Source organism: Trachinotus anak, unplaced genomic scaffold, assembly GCF_046630095.1.
Source record: "Trachinotus anak isolate AG129_WGS33_773 ecotype Australia unplaced genomic scaffold, CSIRO_AGI_Tana_v1 ptg000033l, whole genome shotgun sequence".
NCBI classification, from domain to species: domain Eukaryota; kingdom Metazoa; phylum Chordata; class Actinopteri; order Carangiformes; family Carangidae; genus Trachinotus; species Trachinotus anak.
In genome coordinates, this window is record NW_027273884.1 from 5,876,021 (window position 1) to 5,897,370 (window position 21,350).

Consider the following 21,350-nt stretch of genomic DNA (forward strand, 5'->3'; position numbering starts at 1 on the left):
GAAAACATAATAAAATTACAAAATAAATGTAATTGTATTCTGTTGCAATTACCGAGAAAGAACGTGTTATGTTACAGTAGGATAGGGTAGGCCACAGCTGTACAGCCGCTCAGAGGCAAGTGTGGTTGTGACTGAGGAGGACTGCAGACTGCCCTGACCTGCTGAAACCAGTCAGGCTCCGACCTCCCCCAGGCTCATACTGGGCCCCTGATACACCACAACAAACCTGCTTCGTTCCAGGGTTCTGCTTGTACAGACTCTACAGGTCTGTGTTGCCGCCTGTAGAGGACACTGTGGTAGCCTACTCTCTGCACTGTGGGATAAGCTGACTCTCTCTCTCTCTCTCACTCTCTCTCTGCGTCTCCTTCCAGGCTGCCTCACTCGGAGGACCAACCGGCTCCGGCTTCAGACAGTGTCTCATCGCGCCCCCACCACGAACCTGCACGGTTCCTGTTAAAGACGGATTTTTCTGCCTTGTATTACAGGCTCCGCTCTGCCGGTGGATTTTAGCAGCGCTGTCTGATTGGGGCCAGCGGGGCCCGTGTAGGCTTCGGGTCTGTCTCCGCAACCCGGCGTGTAATCTATCATGGATCTGGCTTTCATAATAGCCTAACTTAGCTGTCCTATAGCTGTGAGAAGACCCCCGGTTTATTAGAGTAACATTAGACAGCTGGGGACATGGACGGCCACGGGGCGGATGTCAGACAGCTGTCCGACGAGGAGCTGCTGATGCTGGGGAAGGAGGATCTGATCCGGAGGCTGAGGAGGCTGGAGAGCCGCAACATGGACCTGATGCTGGAGCACGGAAACATGATGAAGGACGTGAACCGGAGACTGCAGGTCCACCTCCACGAAATCCGGAGTCTGAAAGAGGTGAACCAGAAACTGCAGGACGACAACCAGGAGCTCCGAGAGCTGTGCTGCTTCCTGGACGACGACCGGCAGAAGGGGAAGAAGGTGTCCCGCGAGTGGCAACGGTTCGGCCGCTACACGGCCAGCGTCCTGTGGAAAGACGTGGGACTGTACCAGCAGAAGCTGAAGGAGCTGGAGGCCAGTCAGGAAGCGCTGCGGACGGAGAACACGGAGCTGAAGGAGATCGTCCTCATGCTGGATGAGGAGAGGAGCGGAGCCGGCTCCCGGAGCTCCATAGACAGCCAGTCCAGCAGCCTGAGCAACCTGAACGGCTCAGTGTCGGTTCGGGACGTCGGGGATGGTAGTAGCACATCCAGTACCGGGAGCGTCGGTAGTCCTGACCACCAAAACAGCAACCACTTACAGAAAGCACCAGAAGGAAAGATGGCATCTCTGAGGAGGTCCCTGGATGACCTGTCCGCGGACCACTTCCAGAGAGGCACTGGGCTCAGTGGTGAGTGACCATGATGCAGATCAGGATCAGACTGTAGCCTCTCACTCAATATCTGCGTAGCTACATGAAATCCGCGGCGGAGAAGTTGTGTTGGAAACTTGGCATTAGAAGCTCTCAGGGTTAAAACAGCTTTGGGCCTCTGGTGTTGAGTCATTCCATGGAAACTGTTCCGTTTGTGTCCCCAACATTTAGACAAAAACTAGGCTGTATAAAACTGATAATATCGTTTTCATGTGAGCTTGACAAACCTCTTCATGGGAAGTTTTTGTTAATCTAAAAAACACGATTTCTGTGTCCATACGTTTCTTGTCCCACCCCCTCACACTTATGTATTTCTGCTGTGCAAGAAGATAAACTCATGCTTTTGAGTTTGGATTTTCTTTCAGATCATTTGTTGGTGTAATACATCAACCCCATCACTCAAAAAACAGGGAAAACAATTTTTTCAATGAAACTGTCAAAATGTGTTTGCAAAAAAAAACAGTGCAGCTGAGAGACAGTGTTGTGTCTATGTCCTGGTGCTAATGCTGATGAGGAGGCAGAAATACTTGCAGAGTGAAGAAGAGATGATGGGCGAGGGACTAAGAAGAGGATAGATGATCTCGGTGAAAGTGGAGGGAGTCAAAGAGGAAAAGGAGCAGCAGCAGCAGTGCTGTTTCCCATTAATGTGAAGCCTTGTTTATAATGTGTTTGTGTTTAGCTGATGCTTTGATGTTTTAAGCACAGTTTAAATGTTGAGTTTTGGAAGATGTCATGTTAAATGAAGGGGGTTACCCTAAAAATTCTGCCAAAGGCTTCGTTTGAAGTTAGATTGTAAATTTTAGAAACAAAAATGTGACAATCAGCAAATTGTATCATTTTATTTATTTATGGATAAATAAAATTATTTATTAAAAAAGAATTAGAAAAAAATGAATCATTATGAAGGTCAGTTCTTGTCCTCGGAAATAAAAGTAAGCATCATTTTTTTTTCCAGACTTTAAATTGGAAAGTCTTTATAAACAGATGTTTGCTCAGTTATCAAGAGAGGGACCTGTTGAAATGTGAACTCAGAAGGTGATAGCTCTTCAAGGACTTCTTGTTTGTGTAGGCCATGTGGAAAAGGCTAGTGGGTGGACACTGAGTTGGGGTATACATGTCAAACAGCTGTTATGATGTTGCCCAATATGTTCATCCTTTTTTTGATTGATGAGGATATATGAATATGAAAGGTGGTGATTACCGGTTCACGTCATGGTAACACTTATATCGTTTGCATTCATTCTCAGCTCATGTCAGGAGAAGGCCTGATGAAATACCATATTCACACGTTGGTTAATATAAAACATAGGAACAGTTGCCTGCGCTAGACTTCTAACGTATCTATTACTGCCTACCAGCCCAGTGCATTCCCAGTGCATTTTGGGATAAGAAGCAGCACTTGACTGGACATGGTCCAGTGAACCCATAACCTCCTGACCTCATAGTAAAAACCATGACGACCCCATCAAATTGAGACCAGAATCCATTTATAGAGAGTTTTTTAATGGCCCTTTTAACATAATTATACAAACCTGATAATAATGAAAGATCATGAGAAAACATTATATAATCCAGTACAGTTTAGTGAACATACATCTCCTTATCCAAGACTCAGGTGGTGCATTATTGTTACCTTGCTGTTTGCTCACTCTCAGACTCAGTGACACTCTGTCTGACCCGGCTCGGCTCGGCACAGATGGCCCCGGCCTAATTACCTCAGCTCGGATGAAGTCAGATCTAATGAGGATTTAGCACCTCAGTCACTCCAGCAGTGTGATACTGAGTGGCGTCAACAGGTCATGTGGTTGAAAGCACAGCTGAGGTGTCAGTTAGCTGCACGCTAACTCCTGTCTCTGACACACTGGCTGGGCTCAGTTTATGTTTCATGCAGAGATAAAGAGCTTGGCAAGACTCTTGTGCCACTGGTAAACATACTTGTTTAACAGGCTTGGCTACCTAAAGCCAAAACCAGCTGACTGACTCATCAGAAAAAGCGAAAGTCTAAAAACCTAACTAACTCATTATCCTTATTTACAAGGGAAAACACAAGCTCTCTCCCACGTCTCAGTTTCCTGCAGGTCTGTGGACATAAAAATGAAAACCTTTCACCCAGCAGATAGAGACATCGTATTATTTTTAGATTTGCAGGGTCATCATAATGATGTGCAGCAACGCTGCACTCGCAGCTCCTCACAAGCAGGAGGCTGGAAACCATGTTCATGGTCGAGACAGAGGTCTGTGTGGACGGATAGATCCACAGAACACAGGACTTTCCCACTTCAAACCAGCAGTCAGCAATGCTTCTTTTATCCATCACCGTTTGACAACCTTAAGTGCGAGCTGGTTGGGGGACTAGCTGTCATGGGCAGGGTCTGGGCTAGCTGACCTTGAGAAACAGACTTAGCTCTGAACAGACAGATTTATACACAACAACGTGAGTTTCACAATGTTTCCCAGCATATTTCAGAAACAGTTTAAGATGGTTTAACACTCAGCTGTTGGAGCTGTTTGACAGTAAGAAAGGCTTGACCTCAGATACACTGACAGGAAGAGCACTGGGAATGTTTGTAAAATGTCATCTGGTGGCTCCTCTGAGCTCTGCTGTGGAGTGAACTCTGCTCTCTCTGAATGTTGTCAGTCTTTGCTTGTGTCTTCACCTCCACTGTGAGGCAGAGTTCAGGTCAGAAGATGCACAATATAGCCACCGTTCCACCTAGGGTTGTTGTTAGTGTTGGTATATGGTTGTTTCTGATACTGTGACATACTGTGAGTTTTTGAATCACAACAACTGATTGCTGTGTTTGTTTCTGAGTGTAAATCATATTTGGTATCTTCAAAAACTTTGCACAGTAAGGGGTTACAAAGTTTGTAAAGATGATAAGAGGAACAAAAAAAAAAGAAAAAAAAAACAACAAAAAAGTCTAAAATATATGTTAAGCAGCTATAAGGCCTGTACAGGTGTGGGAAGCAGGACAGAACCCAGATGACAGTGTGAGTGCTCTGGGAATGGGAATGTCTGGATGCTCTGGTCAGCAGAACATTATCTGAGTCTCATCTCCATGGTGGCTGCACTCAACTCTGCAACTCTGCGTTAAGCTGTCTTCCCAGAGTCACATTCAAAGAGCCAGACATTCAGTTAGTGCAGTATAGAGGGAGGTGCAGGTCCAACGTCCATCCACTCCTCTTTTTAGAAAATATGAATTGCTGCTAATAGATAAGATAAATACTTCTCAAATATGCAAGCAGGGCCCTTCAGGTATTTCAACCAGGTGAATTACCTTATTAAAGTAGATCAAGACATCAGGGTTTTTTTTTGTTTTTATTAATCAAATGTAGTTTGTTACCCAAAAAGAGGCTATGCACTGTGTGAGAGACAAAATAAGAAAGATTTTGTGTTGCTTCTAACTTTCTCTCTGAATGATAATTTTACATGTAAATATAGCTGAGATCCCAGCTCAGTTATTGTCTTTAACTTATGTGTTGGGTGATTTTTTTCAGACGACATGAGGGATATAAAATCAGGATTTTAGCAGAGAGGAGAGGAGCAAACAGATGAAGAGCTGAAACCAACCGACACTTAGCTGAATGTGAATATGATGTGATGATATCAGTTGTTCAGCTGTGAGGAGGGTGGATGTCTGCAGTCTCCACTGAGACACTTTACTCTTTATAAGGAGCAGGAATCACCTGTGGAAACTGTTGTATGTCTTCTGCATCATGGGAATTCTAGGATGCACCATTTACCAAAAGACAGAATATGACTACCCCTGTTCCATCAATGATGGTTATACCTTTTCAAACCTGTCTATTCTATTCTATTCTATTATATTCTATTCTATTGTGGGTTCCCCAGGTTAATAGGAGTGCAGATCAGGTGGTGCAGTTTCTTAAATAATATGGTGTAAATAGAGCAACACACGCAGGCTGCCACAGCTGTACAGACAGTTGCAGTGGTAGTTCACTGTGACACAGATTCACTGTGACACAGATCTCACATTCATCAGATGCATCTCAAACTGATTCCGGATCAGTTTGAGGAGAAGGAAGATGTTTTGGAGTGTTAAAAGCTGTGGAAATCTGCTGAGGAGACACAAAACACATTTGTTGCAGCTCTTACATTAAACCACAAGATGCCTTTACACACTTCGGTTTGTTGTTGGTCCCACCTGGTTTAACCCCATCACCTGTCACTCATCTCCATGCGTTGTCTTGTTTGAAATGGTATCTATCCTGAGACTATACTAAGCAGCATCTGCAAAGCCCTCATAGGAAACTTGCAATAATAAAGCGAATGCTGATGTTCAGTGATTGTAGTTTTCCTTCAAAACAAAAAGGCCGATTTCAGCATGGATGATTAATAGTCACTGACCCCAAACTAGTGACCATATGGTTTCATATTTGTATTCTGATAGTTGCTCAAATGTCTCTGTACATCTTTCGAATGATGAAGCAGGGCAGCAGCAGTGGTTTCCAGGTGTTAGGTTGCACTTTGATGCCTATAGATTAGTGAAAACACAGGAAGAAGGAGAACACAGCAGTGAATTTACTCTGTAGAACCCATCAGGTCAGATGACCCTATAATGGTAATCTGCCATGACGTCCTTTAGTTAGTCATGCATTTTTTGCAGGGGGGTGTTAGTAACATGAAACAGTAACAAAGGTCAATGCAGCACATAACACTCTGGAACAACCTGGAAGCAGATGCCCTGTTTCAGTTGATGTCAGCCTCAGTGTCTCCATTCATTCTTCGTTCATCCGATTCTGGAACCGACCTTTTTTTGGCGATGACTTTGACCGTCCTAGAAATGATTTTGATCTAATACTAATGCACAGTGATGGGGAGTGTAATCACTGCCTGGACTATGTTCACAGGCTGGTTTCTTGAGTGAAGGAAATCTGCATTTTTGTAGGAGTCCTGCATGTGGTCAGGTTTGAGCCGGGGTTAGCATTAGCAAAATATCACAGTTTGTGATAGTGAGCACCATATCTTGTGCTTCATATCTTTTCAGACTTTTTCTGTACAAAAAACACATTGTTTCCCCAGCCCAACAACTTCATTCAAATCATGCTTCAGTTGATATGAGCAGATATTGTTGTGCAAAAGTGGATATTGAACATTTTGCTGATGTATCCATATCAACATTTGCAGCTTGTTGGATATGTTAATTAACAACATATCCTCATGGTGATAAAAACTTAATCCTGGCAGCACTACATTTGAATATGTAGACAGGAGTGTGCACATGCTTATGGCTAGTTAATGTTCTCTCATTGTATCTTCCCTCACCCACTGACTGACCTTTACCCTTTGACTTCCTTGCATGGTGGTTTATGAGAACTTGCTCAACTATGCTAAAATAAAAAGCCGACATTAGAATCTGTCGGGTACCTGGTATCTAGGTATCTGTCAGGGAGTTTGTCCAAATGTTTACACTGGAGGACATGTTAAGGTGTTATTCTGCTAAATGTATACTGTTCTGAGGTGACATGTCTTTACCTGCTCCTGCAGCTCATCAAAGCCAATGTTATCTTTCCTCCTACGCAGCATTGCTGCTGTTAACTCCTGAAGGATCCTGTAATTGGGGCTATCCATAAGTTGCTCATTGACCAGGGAGGGGACCGTTAACTGCAGTTGTATGGTGGAAGAGAAGGTGTGGGAGAACTGAAAAATGTGCTGCTGGTTTATAGGAAAATAAATTTCATCCTAATGACTCAAGTTAGGTAGAAGCAACTTGGTTTTTTCTTTAGAGTGATGACTCTAGTTTAAACTGTTCCACGTGGTTCATCATGATGAACAAGTTTTGTCCTCAGCCTTTGCAAACCAAACGACGCTCCGTACATACAGCAACTAATGAGCCCACAGCTGATGTATTTATATTGTTGGGAATCGGTTCATATGTGTGAAGCTGCGTGTGTTTGTTGTCGGTGGTTTTTCAGACGAGGTGAATGAAAGGTTGAATGACCCTTCTCTTCTCCCTGTTTGGGAACAACAGCCAGGCTGTATTTGTGCTAGTGTGTGTGTGTGTGTGTGTGTGTGTGTGTGTGTGTGTGTGTGTGTGTGTGTGTGTGTGCATGTGGTGGATTTACAGCGTGCGATGGAGAGAGAGAGGATGTGTTGTGATGATAATGAGGCAGCATGGGAAGGGCTTTGTGTGTGTGCAGCTATGAAAAGGTTTGAAAACACCATGGGAGAATAAGGCTGTTTCTATAGACTGTCATCCACTGTCTGCTGATGGAGAAGCACAGCAAAGGGCTGAGTCAGTGGACGTGTACGTGCACTGGCTGAGTGTGTCAAACCAAGCAATTGTACTATAATACTCATGAAGAACTCTTGTATTTTCTCTCTCACACGCACAGTGCACAGGCGGACATGTTTGGCTTAAGTTGTGGTGGATTTATGTCTCTGGACTGGAGGATCATTGTTGTCTCATCATTTGCTGCTCCATAAAAAGTCAAATAAACTTTCAGGGAAAATTGTGGGTTGTTTTTCCACACAAGACAATAGAGAGCTGTTTGCTTTTAGTGGGTCCTCACTACAAGATGGTGCACAAAGTCCACAGTCCTCAGTTCAGCAAAAACTAAACTGAGTTTGCTGAATGCAGGGTGTCTTTGCTCTGACAGCACTGTGGGTTTACAGCTGTACATGTGCCTGCTCGGAGGTAACTCAGCCAGGGCTCAGTCTTTTCACTATGGATCTTGCTCTTTGTCATATTATTTTATTAAGCTTTGTTACGAAGATTTTAAAAATTAGGCACTTACACTTTTTAAAAAATATATCATTCATTTCTTCTGCAGTCAAGTTATTATATACAGTTTATCCTCTCCTGGGACATTGGAGAGTTCTGCATGTTTACAGAAAACAGTGATTTGTCCCCGGTTTCTTACAGCATCTCTTTCAACAAATCCTCCAACAGAAACGACCACATAGGTCTTTACCCTTGGATATGACCCATAGTAGTGTACAAACAGCAGGCCTTTGTGTTATTGTTGCATTGTCATGGTGACAATTTCATGCCTTTTTCATATCTGTGTCATGCTCAGATTCAGCCTAGACATAGAGGCTATAGTGGAAGGTTTCCGTTTTGTGTAATATTGCTGGTACGGTGTCAAAATGACTGGCAACAGCTCTTTTCTCTATTTTTGCTTGGTCACGTGTAAAAATAGGTGAGACGCCAAACTTCTAGATCATGCAAGAGAACTGCATCTCACGTGTGTGTGTCCTATCTAATCCATTAACATGGACGCTGAAGTGAAAACTAAGATGTTCCGCAACGCATCCAGTATGCCTCCGGCTTCATTTTAAATGAGCCATAAATGTAATGGTTTGGCACTTGACACTGAGCATAAAAATAATAAATCGTCTGGCTTGACAATGCTGCCAAAGCGCTGAGTCATTTGATCCATTGTATTACAGTGATTAGAATCAGTATCAGAAACAGTGTGAGGCCTTTCTTGAATCATTTGACGCCCATTAAGTTATAAATAAAACCTCTCCTGCTGCTGTGATTTGTTTTCATCTGAAAATATTCCAAAGCAGCAGAGCAGCACACATCCCAGTAAAATCTGAAGAGAGTGAGTTCAGTTCTGTTGTAACAATGAGTCCTGGCCTGACATCACAGGAAAAAAGCCGCCTGGTCAGGAATTCCCACATTCCAGCACACATAAAGGACTGAAAGCAGTGTGGGAAAAGGCATGTTGAGGAAACAATAATAGTGCACTGTTTTGTCCATTAAGAGCCCGCGTCACCTGCTGGGATGGGTGTTTGCATTATACAGTCCATGGTTTTCACAGATACAACCCAGGCCAGAAGTATTTGGACAGTTACACATTTTTGTTCTTCAGGCTCTGAGCTTCAGCACAGTTGATCTGAAATAAAATATTTGATACGATGTAAAGTGCCAAGTCTCATCTTTTGAATATGAGTAGGTTTCCACCAACATAGAAAGACTGTGTGGGAGTCGCAGCCCAACACATACTATCCAAAGTTTAGGGGTTCAGACATCACTGGGTAGATACACATGAAGAGTGGCGAGCGTTCTGTATGAAAGCCCCATGAGGCGTCACGTTCTATATGGTGCCGTTCAATGATTGCAATATTGTGTTTTAAATTGTGTAAATGGATAAGTCCACAGACTGGATGTTCTCAACAGTGCATTTATCATGACTGTGTGTCAAAAAGATGGTGATATGATTTTTTTGGAAAGATCAGAGCCTGGAGGACAAAAAATGTGTAACTGCCCAAATACTTAGGGCCTGGAATGTTTAAGTTATCCAGAGGGTGTGAGTGTGTGTGTGTGTGTGTGTGTGTATTTCTCAGTTTCTCTGTTGCTGCCAGGTGTGCTGTATGACCAGCTCACTCAGTTTCCTGTGCTTTTCTCACAGCACAGCAGTAAAGAGAATTGAGAGATTTCCTCATCACACACTCTGTATTCAAACCAAAGCTGAGCCTGTTCACTCTCTCGTGGTTTAGTTTAGTTTTTTTATTATATGAAATGACACAGAATTGTGGTGACCACAGAAATGCTGGCACTGTTACATACACGGACTGAGCACAACAACATAAAACACCCTCAAAATGAAATGCAATCCCTGTAGGACACACTGCTTACATCAAGCTTCAGATGATTAATAGCTGCTGAGAGGAGCTGAAACAGGGCTGCAAGCACAGACGGTAAATTAAAAAGAATATTTTGTTTGTTAGTTGTCCAGCTCAGGAGGAATGGGTTAATACTGTATGTGACTGGAAAATATGGCATCTGGGCTCTGACCTCGTCTCTCCCCAAAAAGAAAACAACCAGCTCAGGACAGCAGGGAATGGGGAGTGATGATAACAACTTCACCAGTGGAAAGAAAGACTGGAGTGACTGCCTACATTAGCTTTCAGACTGTGCTCTAAAAACAGCTGCGTGTATCAGAATTATTGCCGATTAATTTAGCGTTGTTCAACAAATTGGTTCACAATTTATTCCAAAGCGCACATTTTAGTCTGATCAATATTGTCTAATAATGACAGTCTTCAAGTTGGTATCCTAGACAATTGTCACAACAGATTGCATTAAGAAATAAAAACTATTAATCCAATTTTACAGCCCTGAATGTAGAATCAAATCTGTCAACAACTTTTAAATCTGAGGGTTTGCTGCTTTTTTGTTATTTATGATAGTAAATGGAGTCCTTTTAAATTCTTTACTTTTAGTTAAACAGAATTTTGAGGACAACATCATCCCCTCATCATTGAAATTGTGATTTTCATTATTACTTGACATTGTGTAGCCTTAGGACTAACTAGTCCTAATAGAGATTAGTTGCTGTCTTATTTCATTGAGGCTGACTTTCAAATTCCTGCAGACTCAGACTTTGCACCTGTTGAACCACTTGTTGGTCTCTTCATTTAATCTAATGCAATCTCTTGATCCTCCTTGCTCACTCTAATGTCATGTTGTGTCTTATCTTCGAGCTTCAGTCAGCACACACAAAAAAAAAAGCTGCTGAATGTGATGTAGACACAGCAGAACAATAGACGTTAAATGTCAGTTTGGGTCCTTCATTCTCAACATCAAGCCATGTGATGGTGGGTTATTTTCTTTTGTTGTAGGTGGTTAGGTGGTTGTGTGTACATCCACCAAATATCCCTCCACAGGGAGCTGGTCTCATCCTAGACAGAGCAAGTGTGTGTGTTTGTATCTGTGTGCGTGCTCACTGTGCCCTGGCCATCTGTCTGACAGCATTGTGTGCCTGACAATGGGCTGTGGGGTCTTCAGAGACTGGCTGTGCAGAATGGGGGCATCACAACAACCCAAACAACTCTCTGTCTCTGCCGTCCAGTCACGTCATTGTGTTTGTCAGGCTGCTGGTCCAGCCTGTCCCCCCCTCAGGCTGGTAAAAATGTGGGACTAGTCAGGTCAAAGGTCCCCTGGATTGTGAGGTCAGACCACATGGGGGCCTGTAGATGTTCTTTCAGCTATAGTCTGGGCTCATAAATATTTGTTTTGTACACATTATATTTGGAGTAGAATGCACATAGACAGAAAGAATAGAGAGAATGAAGCTGTCACAAAGATATTTATGACAGTCTTGGAGTTGGTGTAAACATAATGGACTAAATCTCAGCTTGTATTCAAATTGCAGAATTGCTTTTTGAAAGGCTTTTAGACCGAAAAGCTTCTGATTGCAGACCCCAACTTTTAAAGGATGGACCTACTTCATTCCAGCCTGTTTTTGTTGGAGCCCCACCCGCTGTTTCTGTCAGTTCTGATAATAATCTGCCCTCCAAAGAAATTGCTGAGATCTTGGAATGTGGTAACAATGCTACGAGGTCCAGCTAAAAGAAACACTAGCAGTCAGACTGGTTGTAAACAAGCCAGCCATGTGTTTATGAACGCTCCTGAAAAGCCACACAGAAACCTGTGAGTGTGTGCACACCTACAGTGAGTGTGGCTGGTCCAGGAAGCTGGAAGTGCTCTATGTACAACAGACAGTTTTAATGTCGCAGTTTTCCTTCCCCACTTCCTGCTTAAGTTTTTTACCCACCTGACTTCCTTTTAGTGATTTCATGGCCATGGATAGATCAGTGAAGCAGCCCGCTGGGCACAGACCCAGGGGCCCCCCTGGCTGCCTGTAGGCCGAAGTGATGCGAAGATGAAGAGCTCAGTGAAATGTAGGGATGACCTGGTTGTGTTCTTTGCTCCTGGTCCTGATCAGACTCTTTTAATACTGAGGATCTGTCGACCAAAACTAGCACAGTATTTGTTATGCTGTGCTCTGTTATTTAGCATTTAGCACTTGTGCAGTGTGGCAAGAAGCTTCGGACGGCGGCCAGCCTCTCTTCATTAGCATTAAACTAAATGCTGAAATTCAGCTGCAGTCTCTGGTAGTTCTGCTTCACCTGCAGAGCGTCACCTGGAGAGGCTCAAGATTTGCTTTGTGTGCCTCTCTCAGTCTGGGTGTTTTGCTCTGAGGGTTGGGGGGGCTTTTGTATGTCTGTGTCCAGAGGGCCTTTGTCTCAGAATCAATCCATGGTCATGGCTCTGTTTCATCCAGACTGCACAGCACAAGTATGTGGTTGATACATCAGGTATTTTGCAACGCGTTCTTGTTTTGAATGTCTTTTATATCCAGACATCTGAAGCATTGAAAGCACTGCTCACGCTGTTTAAAGAGCCTCCGTCACTAATTAGTCAACATAATATAAATGGTTATTCTATGTGGCTAACCCACCAAAGGTAAACACTCCTATTTGGTCAAAGTTCAAAGGGAACACAAAAACATAGAAACCTGCCCTCTAGCCAAACTGATCTCAGGTCTGCTGTGCCCTCATGACCCTCATCTAATACTTTTTCACCTCCTGCTAAGATTTTATTGAACCACATATTTTACTATCCCCCATACAGACAACTTCAGAGGCTTCTTAATATCCACATACACGGCAGAGGAAGTGTCCCTGGGGCCTGGTACAGCTGGTAAAGCATTATGTTACCAGTCCCACAGACAGCGTTTCAGCCCAGCTCCAGAACAGAGACATTAGTTACTCCAATAAAACCAGATGCGGAGATGACGTCATCTCTGCCAAGTCATCCATCACACCTTCTCTATGTGACAGGAAAGCTCTGCATGACTCCATGACTGATACTGAAAGAGAAAGGATCAAGGGCAGGGATGGGCTGACAGAAGCTAAAGACAGAGTGTGAAAGAGAAAGTGATGTGATTATGTTAATGTCCTGAAATGTCTTTTAAACAGTGACACAGACAAAAAAAAACACAACACAGCTGCAAATACATTCAGTAAGAAGCTGACCTCAGGTGCTGAGCTTGTGTGTGCCTGCCATGTGCTGACACTGACCCAGTTAAGCAGACATAAAAAAAAAAAAAGCTCAGACTTTGCATCCTGTAGATCCACTGGCTGCTGTTGACAGTTGACTTGGCATTGTTTCCCCCAGGTTTTATAAGACTTGTTATCATGGTTACATGGTTTGATTAGGTTAAAATACAACCTGATGATGTCGGGTTAGGCTTGCGTCAGGCCACATTGTTAGGCTTGTCCCCTGCTGCTCTGCAGAGCCTCAGATAACAGACTTCATTTGAACCGTGCCAGAATCAGCTGCAGTGCTGACCGGGGTCAGATGTGAGCTTCTGCTTTGTCTCGTCAGTGCTTCAGTTACTAGTCACAATTTTTGTTGTTGGCAGGATGGCAACAGTGGGGTCATATATAAAGCCAGTGTCCGTGACTGCATGAGTGATCGAGTTAAGTGATCAAGTTATACTATTTGTTAGCTGAATGCCACGTGACTGAGTGATGAAGTTATATCACTGGCCGGCCGAGCACTGGACTCTCCCCATTGGCCGTAGCTCTTTCAAAATGATTTGGCCCTAAGCCCATGGTTCCCTCCTGTACACAGTCCAGCCATGCACTGGGTTTGTACCTAATCTTGTTGTATGATAAAGACATTTTTCAGGTTGGTATACTTAGAAGTTAATGTTTTCAACACTCTAAATACATATGTCCATATATTTATATATATATATATATATATATATATATATATATATATATATATATATATATATATGTATATATATATATACTGTATATATAAAGTCTTTCACAACTTTTGGTGGTCCATTACATCTTTCTGCTGTGCCTCCCGATCCCATGTGAAAAAGGGTTTAAGTACAGCAGCCATGCTAACTAGCTGCTAGCTGCTGTGCAGGCCTGCTGAATAAGTTTGAAAAACACACACTTACCAACCAAAGTGGCTCGCTTGGAGGAGACGGATCCACTTTACCAGTCTAGCAGCTCACTCTCATTCTAGAGGTAAGGAGCTGGAGGAAGTGGCCGGGGGAACGGGCGTCAGGTCAGCCCTGCGTAGGCTGCTGCCCCTGCGAGTAGAATGGATGGATGCCTAATGATAGTTGACCACAGTATATTGATACTTATGTGGGGTTTTGGCAGTTACTCGTGAATCCTTTCTTTTATATTGCTGTTGTTCTCTTTATGTGCAGTTGTACCAATTATTCATGAAATCATAGAGAAACAGGCTTAAAACAGTGATTTTCTCCTCTTCTGTCCAGCTGTGAGAGTGAATACTGCTGAAGAATGATTAGCTCTCTATGTGTCAGTTCAGTCCAGAAGATAAAATGAGGCCTTGATAAGCCAAATTGATTTGATTGAATTCTCTCCTCTGTTGTAGACAGAACGACACAGAGAGTCAGGGGCTGTGCTGGACGTGCGCTGACTGACCGTAATTCAAGCATGTCCACTGTCCTCTGCCTTTCTTTTGTCAGCACTGTGTGTGTGTGAGAGAGAGAGAGAGAGAGAGAGAGGGAGATTTGTCCTGAGCTCAGCACTGTCTGTTCCAGTGTCTTTTACCACAGTGTCCGGTCTTTATCTTATGGCCGGCTGATGGTGGTCGTCTCTGTGTGGTTGAGTTCAGAAGATCAAGTCCTATTAACCAGACACCAGCTCTGTTCTGACTGTTTCCATCTCCGGAGTCTTAGCATGGACAAATTGACAGTGCAGTGATAAGTCACCTGTCAAACAGCTCCGTGCTGTCATCATAATTTAGCTTTTGATAATAATGCATCATAAACACAGACATATCACTTCATTAATGAAGAATACACATTTCCACCAACAGACCTGATGATAATCATACTGCTCCTTGCTATAGGTCAAATGTTTTGAGCCCCCAGTGTAACAGCTGGTACCTGGCGATAATCAGGTATCAAGTATCCCCTCCTGTTGTAACGCCTGTTTCATCACTCCCTCTTTCTGACAGACTCTAGTGTCTGAATGCAAAACTGCCTGAGGCCGTGCTCACACAGACCTTTGGTCAGCGTGTAAAAATGCAGCCCTTGTCATTTATTTGAATAAGGGAAGTGACGCAGAGGCAACCTTTACTCCCAGACATTGCTGTTATCTACTAATGATTTGTTTTGCCATGATGTTGCCTGGTGAGGTTTTGTCAGGTGTAGGAAGAGCCACGTTTATCTACCGCTCGGAAGTGGAAGATGCTGAAGTGGGCATACACAGGAAGGAAGGTCATTTCTAGAAGACAGGGTTGAAAAAAGAAGAAAGAACGTTTTTATCAACTGAATGAGAAGTGTGTGTCCGCCGTACTCTGCAGCAACATCAAAATACTTTGCTGAAAGTAAGATGACGAAATTGCTGCATGTTTGCCACGACTGTTGTGTTTGCATATTATCATTTGAAGTAAAAAGTGAGCAGTCTTGCCATACTCTGTGTACTCCAGTACTATCCCGTATTCTTTGGGTCCACCCATCCACCCCGACCTCTTCCTGACATGGACTCAGCTGCTCTTTATACCATGTCACCTGACTTCCTGCCTTGCTGCCGTCGTAATTACTACGACCACTAGAGGTCACCTAGCAATAAAACCTAACTATGGGTCATAAACAGCTGCTGCACAGACGACTGACGGGCTGTTTCTTACAGGAGCACAGTCTCAGAATAACTGTTCAGTAGATAGGTGTGGATCGAGGTTTTCTCTGCTTTAGCAGCTCCATTCATTGTCTAAGTTCAGTCATACTGACTTGGTTTTGGGGTTCAGTTTAGAATCAGGTTTAGGTTAAGGTTAGGTGTAGGTTGGGGTTGTGATGGTTGAGGTTAGTGTAAGGGGCTGGAGAATGTCAGTAAGTGTCCTCGAGTCCTTATGTTTGAGGACCTGAGACTCTGGGGCTCTGTGGAGCGTGTTGTGCTTTAACACCAGTGTGTTTTGAGTGTATTGTACTTATTTGTTTGTGTTTATAGTTAATCTTTCTCAAGGTCAGCAAATTGGTAAAAGGGAAATGGAGGAAACAAGACTGAACCACCCTCTCATTTAATCATCAAAACAAAGATCAGATTCAAATCTGACTTCCGGCTGCAGGCCTCCCAGATAACACTCAAGTTATTGAGTACCCAATACCCAACCAGTCTTAGGATCATTTTAACTTTTATATCAATCATGTTATGAAAATGAAGGTGCAGGGGTCACAAGCTCTCATCAGAACATTATCCTTGTCACTAACAGCTGAGCTGACTGGAATGCATTTGCTGTTGCAGTTCAGTTGTGTATGAAATGTCATTTCTAGGAGGCAGGGCTGCTGTCAGATCAGCGTAGTCTGTGTGTGTACAGTGTGTGAACAGTAAGGGATAATCCTGCTGCACAGAACTGGATTAGAGCAGAGGTCGCAGGAAGCAAAGAGGCTTACTGCCATAACACACACCTCTCCTCTCTGCCTGCTTCACTTTTTCTTTGTGTCCACTCACAAGGACGAAATCCTCACTCACAGGAGAGACCAAGTGTGGAGAGGTTGAGTGTGTGTGTGTGTGTGTGTGTGTGTGTGTGTGTGTGTGTGTGTGTGTGTGTGTGTGTGGAGGGCTGGGGTGATTATTATTATTATTATTATTAATAACAAGTGGAAACATATCAGCAACTGAAAAACAAATGTTGACATTTAATCACTTTACAGCATTTTATCTCAATACTGAACAACCAGCACTTAACAACCTGCCCCTTCCACTTGTAGCTCAAAAGCCTTTTGTTAACAGAGCCAGTTGGTAACCAGCTGGTTCTCCAGGATCACCAGTGTTGGTTTAGTAATAGTTTAGTAACCCAAAGAGAGAGCAAGGCCTGAGGACAACATCTGAAATGATGAACCTGTGTTGAACATGTGACATGCCTCATCTCATCTGTTGTCTCTTTTTACTAAAACCTGTGCACGCACATACACACACACACCCATGCGTTGTGTCTTTTATGACAGACACTACACTCACGCCAGAGACAGTTGAGAAAGGAGATGGCACACTTACAATTACGTCCTGTAACTGTGTCATGTGGGTTTCCCTCATTAGTCTCCCCTTCAGGAGACCAGCGTCTGTTCATTCCACTGGGAGAAGTGAACGTGATCACAGATTGGGACCGATTCTTTTGCCCCATAGCCACCAAAATAAATATTGGATCCATTTTTCACAAGCCACAGATCCTCTGAACATTCTGACAACACACTCTTGTGAGATCTCACGATGCAGATCTCTTCTCTCTGTCCGTTCTGGTTCTGGTTCCACTGCTGCAGACGTCACTTTACAAACACAGAGGTTTAGAAGCACTTTCTTTCATTTTAAGTATTTTTTTCTACTAAGATTAGGTTGAGGTCTGGGTTTAACTTAAAGTCAAATAGTATATGCTTTTGTACAAGTACAGTATATTCCATCCTTGCCTTACATTTTCATCCCTGTTAGTGTTGTGGCTCCAGCACCTTGATCCACACTGAAGTATCTAAAAAAATATTGGTTAGGTTTCCATGAAATTCGGTGCAGTCCTTCTTTACAGCCAGAGGATGAATCTTAAAAACTTTGGTGATCCTTTCATCTACCAGCATCTACCAGCATCATCAGGTCAACTTCTTTTCCAATTTAACACCCGCAAAACCAGTGACTCTCCCATAATCCTCAGCTGCACGTTCAGTACAATTTGGTAAATGCTACACACTATAAGGATCAGCTTTTGGGCTCTGGCTGTGTGTGAATGTGCACAACACTTTAACTGCTTGCTGTCTGTCTGTCTCTCTGAATACTCTACTTTCCTTAATATTATTTACTATAAAAATGGCTTAAGTTGTATTGACATTGGCTCAGTCAAGATGTCATCAGATGTGACTTTTTTTCTTTTGTTGTTTCTCGCTCAGATGCATCAGCCAGCTACATCAGACAGCTGGAGAACAAGGTGCGGATGCTGGAGGATGAAAACAAGCACCTGCTGTCACAGGTAACTAGAGGCTGTCTTCACTTTAAACACCACAAACCACATCAGTGTGCTTGCCCTATCCTGGCTGCAGGCCTCTAGAAGAGGCTTTAGAAAGCATTCAGAGTCTGACAAAAACATCAAGTTTTTTGTCCATGATAAAACAGCTTCCTGACTGAAACACATCAAACGTTTAAATCTAGTTTTAGAAAAAGTCCACTTTAGGTAACACGCAGGAACTGTTTGATTTCCCTGTAGTGGTATCAAGTCCCACCACTGCCTCCTTCATCAAATCCAGGATGATTTCTGTGGATGTAAAATCATCATCATTAAAATCATCTCTCTCTCTCTTTCTGTGTGTGTGTGTGTGTGTCTGTCTGTCTGTCTCTCAGTCGAATGGAGGGGATGTGAAGACACTGAGGAAGGGTTTGTCTCTTTATCATTCAGAAACTCAGCTCTCCCAAGACAACATGCATGTATGTATACTATAACACTGACAGCAATACGCATGTGTGTGTTTGTGTGTGTCTGTGAGACTGACTCATACCAATAACATGCAAGCAATAAGAGCTTAAGCTCAAAATATTAAAAGCTCATATATCTGGTCCTGTTGGCCCCCGTCCCTCTGCTCTCTCCATCTCTCAGTTTCATTCACTTCGGTTGTTTTCAGGCTGTTCAAGGCTTAATTTGAATCACATCTACTGCAAAACAATAACAATCAAATCAGATGAGATTACATTCATTATTGCTTTCATCTGCTTTTATGAGTCAATACATGTCCCAACTGAAATTACAAGACTCCGCTCAAGCAAACAGTGAATATGAAGATTGTTGAGGTGTATTTGAGTTATTTATTAAAAAGCCTTCACAGTGCAAGAAAAACAGGCAATCGCATCTTCAATAACAACAGAATCAAGAAGTGTGATAGTGAGAGGTGTTCCGAATATTTTGTCCATCCCATTTATAAAAATTAAGGTTGACAAGATATTAGGAACACCTCTCAGTATAACTCAGCACAGTTCAACAGCGCCACAAACCACAGCCTCCACAATGACTATTCACATAACATTCAGACAGGTTCAGTAAAACTGAACATTATAATTCATGTGTGACAGGTCTGCTGTATTATACCGCATTAGATTTATCTGGATGCACATAATAAATTGGTCAATGAGTATATGTGTCACAGCAGTCCTTTTGAATTCATGGTCCAATATTCTCTGATCAGGTGTGAGATAAATATGTTCTATTATTAATGATAATAATATCACACACAGCAGTGGCCACACTGGACGATGATGATGATGAGATGATTGAATGAGATTTTGAACAGACACTGCTGATTCAAATCTCTGCCCGCAGCAGACATCCTGTCTGACCAGCTGATTGATCCTTCCCTGCTTTACTGCAAACACAGCAGGTCTACTGCACCTTCTGTCGCCATGGGAACATCCTGTACCTGCCTCAGCAGTGCTGCTGCTTCCTCTCACTTCCTCTTCCTGTCTTCTACAGAGTCATTCTTTTATTCTGTGTGTTGCTGGTTGTTGCTGCAGTATGTCTGTCTCTGTACTTAGTGATAACAGCAGTCTGCCTCCTGCCTCTCCAGGGTGCTGCTCAGACCCACGGCGGTGATCCCTCCCCTGCAGGGCTCTTCATCCCCCTGGGGCAGAAACCAGAGGCGGCAGTCCACACACTGAAGGTAGACCACAAACCCACATGTATGAGCAGGTTAATGAAATATACTGAAGCTAGCAGTAAGTATTCAGATCCTTCACCAAAAGAAAGTACTGAAGTACTTTCACCTAAAAACTACCAAATCTTAGTACTATTTTATCCCATTTAATCTTTATTATTATGCAACTGTAAGGAGTGGAGTGCTGCCAAACTACTCACTAGTGACAAAGGATCATCAGGAAAATGTACTTCAGGTGTCACAATAAAAGTACTTAATATGTTAAAATATTACAGGAAAGTACAATATCTCAAAATTATACTGAAGTAAAGTAGATCTACAGCACTGATTGGTTGCACAGCTTAGCCAGACATTGACAATAAGGACACTGGTGCCCTCTGTTGACAGTACATGCTGCCATGCTTCTTTGCCTGGTTTCATCCTTCTGACCAGAGGAAGTCAGCACTGGAAGAAGATACTCAGATACTTTACTGGAGGAAAAGTACCGACACAGCAAAGGGAAAATACTCCAGTACAAGTACATTTACTTCAGGAAGGATTAGGAGGTAGACTGATGCTCCTTCCTCTGAGCCAGTCCACCAGTTAAAGACACATGTTCATTTCTGAGATAAGGACATTTTCACTGCTCAAAAGCTTGGACAACAAAAGCAAACCAAGCAGGTAAAAGTGGGAGAGCTATTCCAGGCAGCATCAGATCCATTTAACCAGGTGGATTAAGGACGTTTGCTGCCCTCTAGTGGCTAATAAATAAAGCTTATTTAAAGCAGCCTGTGCCCCTCCTCTCTCTCTCTCTCTCTCTCTCTCTGTGTGTGTGTAGGTGCTGGAGGTCCAGAGGTCACAGGAATATGATGAAGACCTCAGTGAGAAGGAGAAGGCCATCGTCAGAGAGATGTGCAATGTAGGTTTCAGTATGAAACGTAGCCCTGGAGGTTTCATGACGCGTGTGGTGCATTAAAGCTTGGTCTCATTCGTATCATCTGCTGTTCCGTTCAGTATATGGAAACGTGTCTACACAGTAAGGCCAATGCTACAAATACTGTGAGCCATTGCTTTAAAGCAGCTAATCTGAAAGTTCTCTGTAATAATACCTTTGTCAGACGAGAAGAAACAGTTTTACAATAAAAATAAAATGGCCAACAGCTGTAACGGAGCTGAGGACTCATCCAGAGGACAGCTGCTTTATTCCAAAAGACCTGACTGCATGAAGTTGGGATATCTGTGCTACAGGTTATCTGTCTGTGTACAGAATAATTATTAACTCCAGTCACCATGATGGATAATTAACCCACATAGTTAGACATGCTCCTAATGTAGAGAGGCTCATATGATTCCTGCCGCTGTGAGCAGACTACAGATACTTCATATTCTCAGAGGTCAGTTTCCTGCGTACAAACACAACATCAGTACTGTGAAGAGGCAGTGATGTCCAGATGTTGTCCTCCATCTTTGACACCTCCTGACTCTGTACTTTCTTATTTTATTTCTGCCTGTACAGGAATGTGCCTAACACACAATCTTACAGGTA

At 43.1% G+C, this 21,350-nt stretch overlaps 1 protein-coding gene and 1 long non-coding RNA gene across 2 annotated transcripts in view; one reads left to right on the top strand and one right to left on the bottom strand.

The window, feature by feature from the left end:
- ccdc85ca (coiled-coil domain containing 85C, a) overlaps nucleotides 1-21,350 on the top strand; it is a 24,674-nt gene continuing 3,324 nt past the window's right edge. Inside the window, exons 1-5 of the mRNA XM_071471199.1 lie at nucleotides 1-1,366; nucleotides 18,077-18,156; nucleotides 18,525-18,608; nucleotides 19,739-19,831; nucleotides 20,643-20,723. Coding sequence (XP_071327300.1) covers nucleotides 679-1,366; nucleotides 18,077-18,156; nucleotides 18,525-18,608; nucleotides 19,739-19,831; nucleotides 20,643-20,723 — 1,026 coding nt within the window. The 5' untranslated portion in view covers nucleotides 1-678. The remainder of the gene's footprint in view (nucleotides 1,367-18,076; nucleotides 18,157-18,524; nucleotides 18,609-19,738; nucleotides 19,832-20,642; nucleotides 20,724-21,350) is intronic.
- Nucleotides 19,733-21,350, bottom strand: part of LOC139614083 (uncharacterized) — an 11,290-nt gene continuing 9,672 nt past the window's right edge. The window contains exon 3 of the long non-coding RNA XR_011686899.1: nucleotides 19,733-19,825. This is a non-coding gene — a long non-coding RNA (uncharacterized lncRNA). The remainder of the gene's footprint in view (nucleotides 19,826-21,350) is intronic.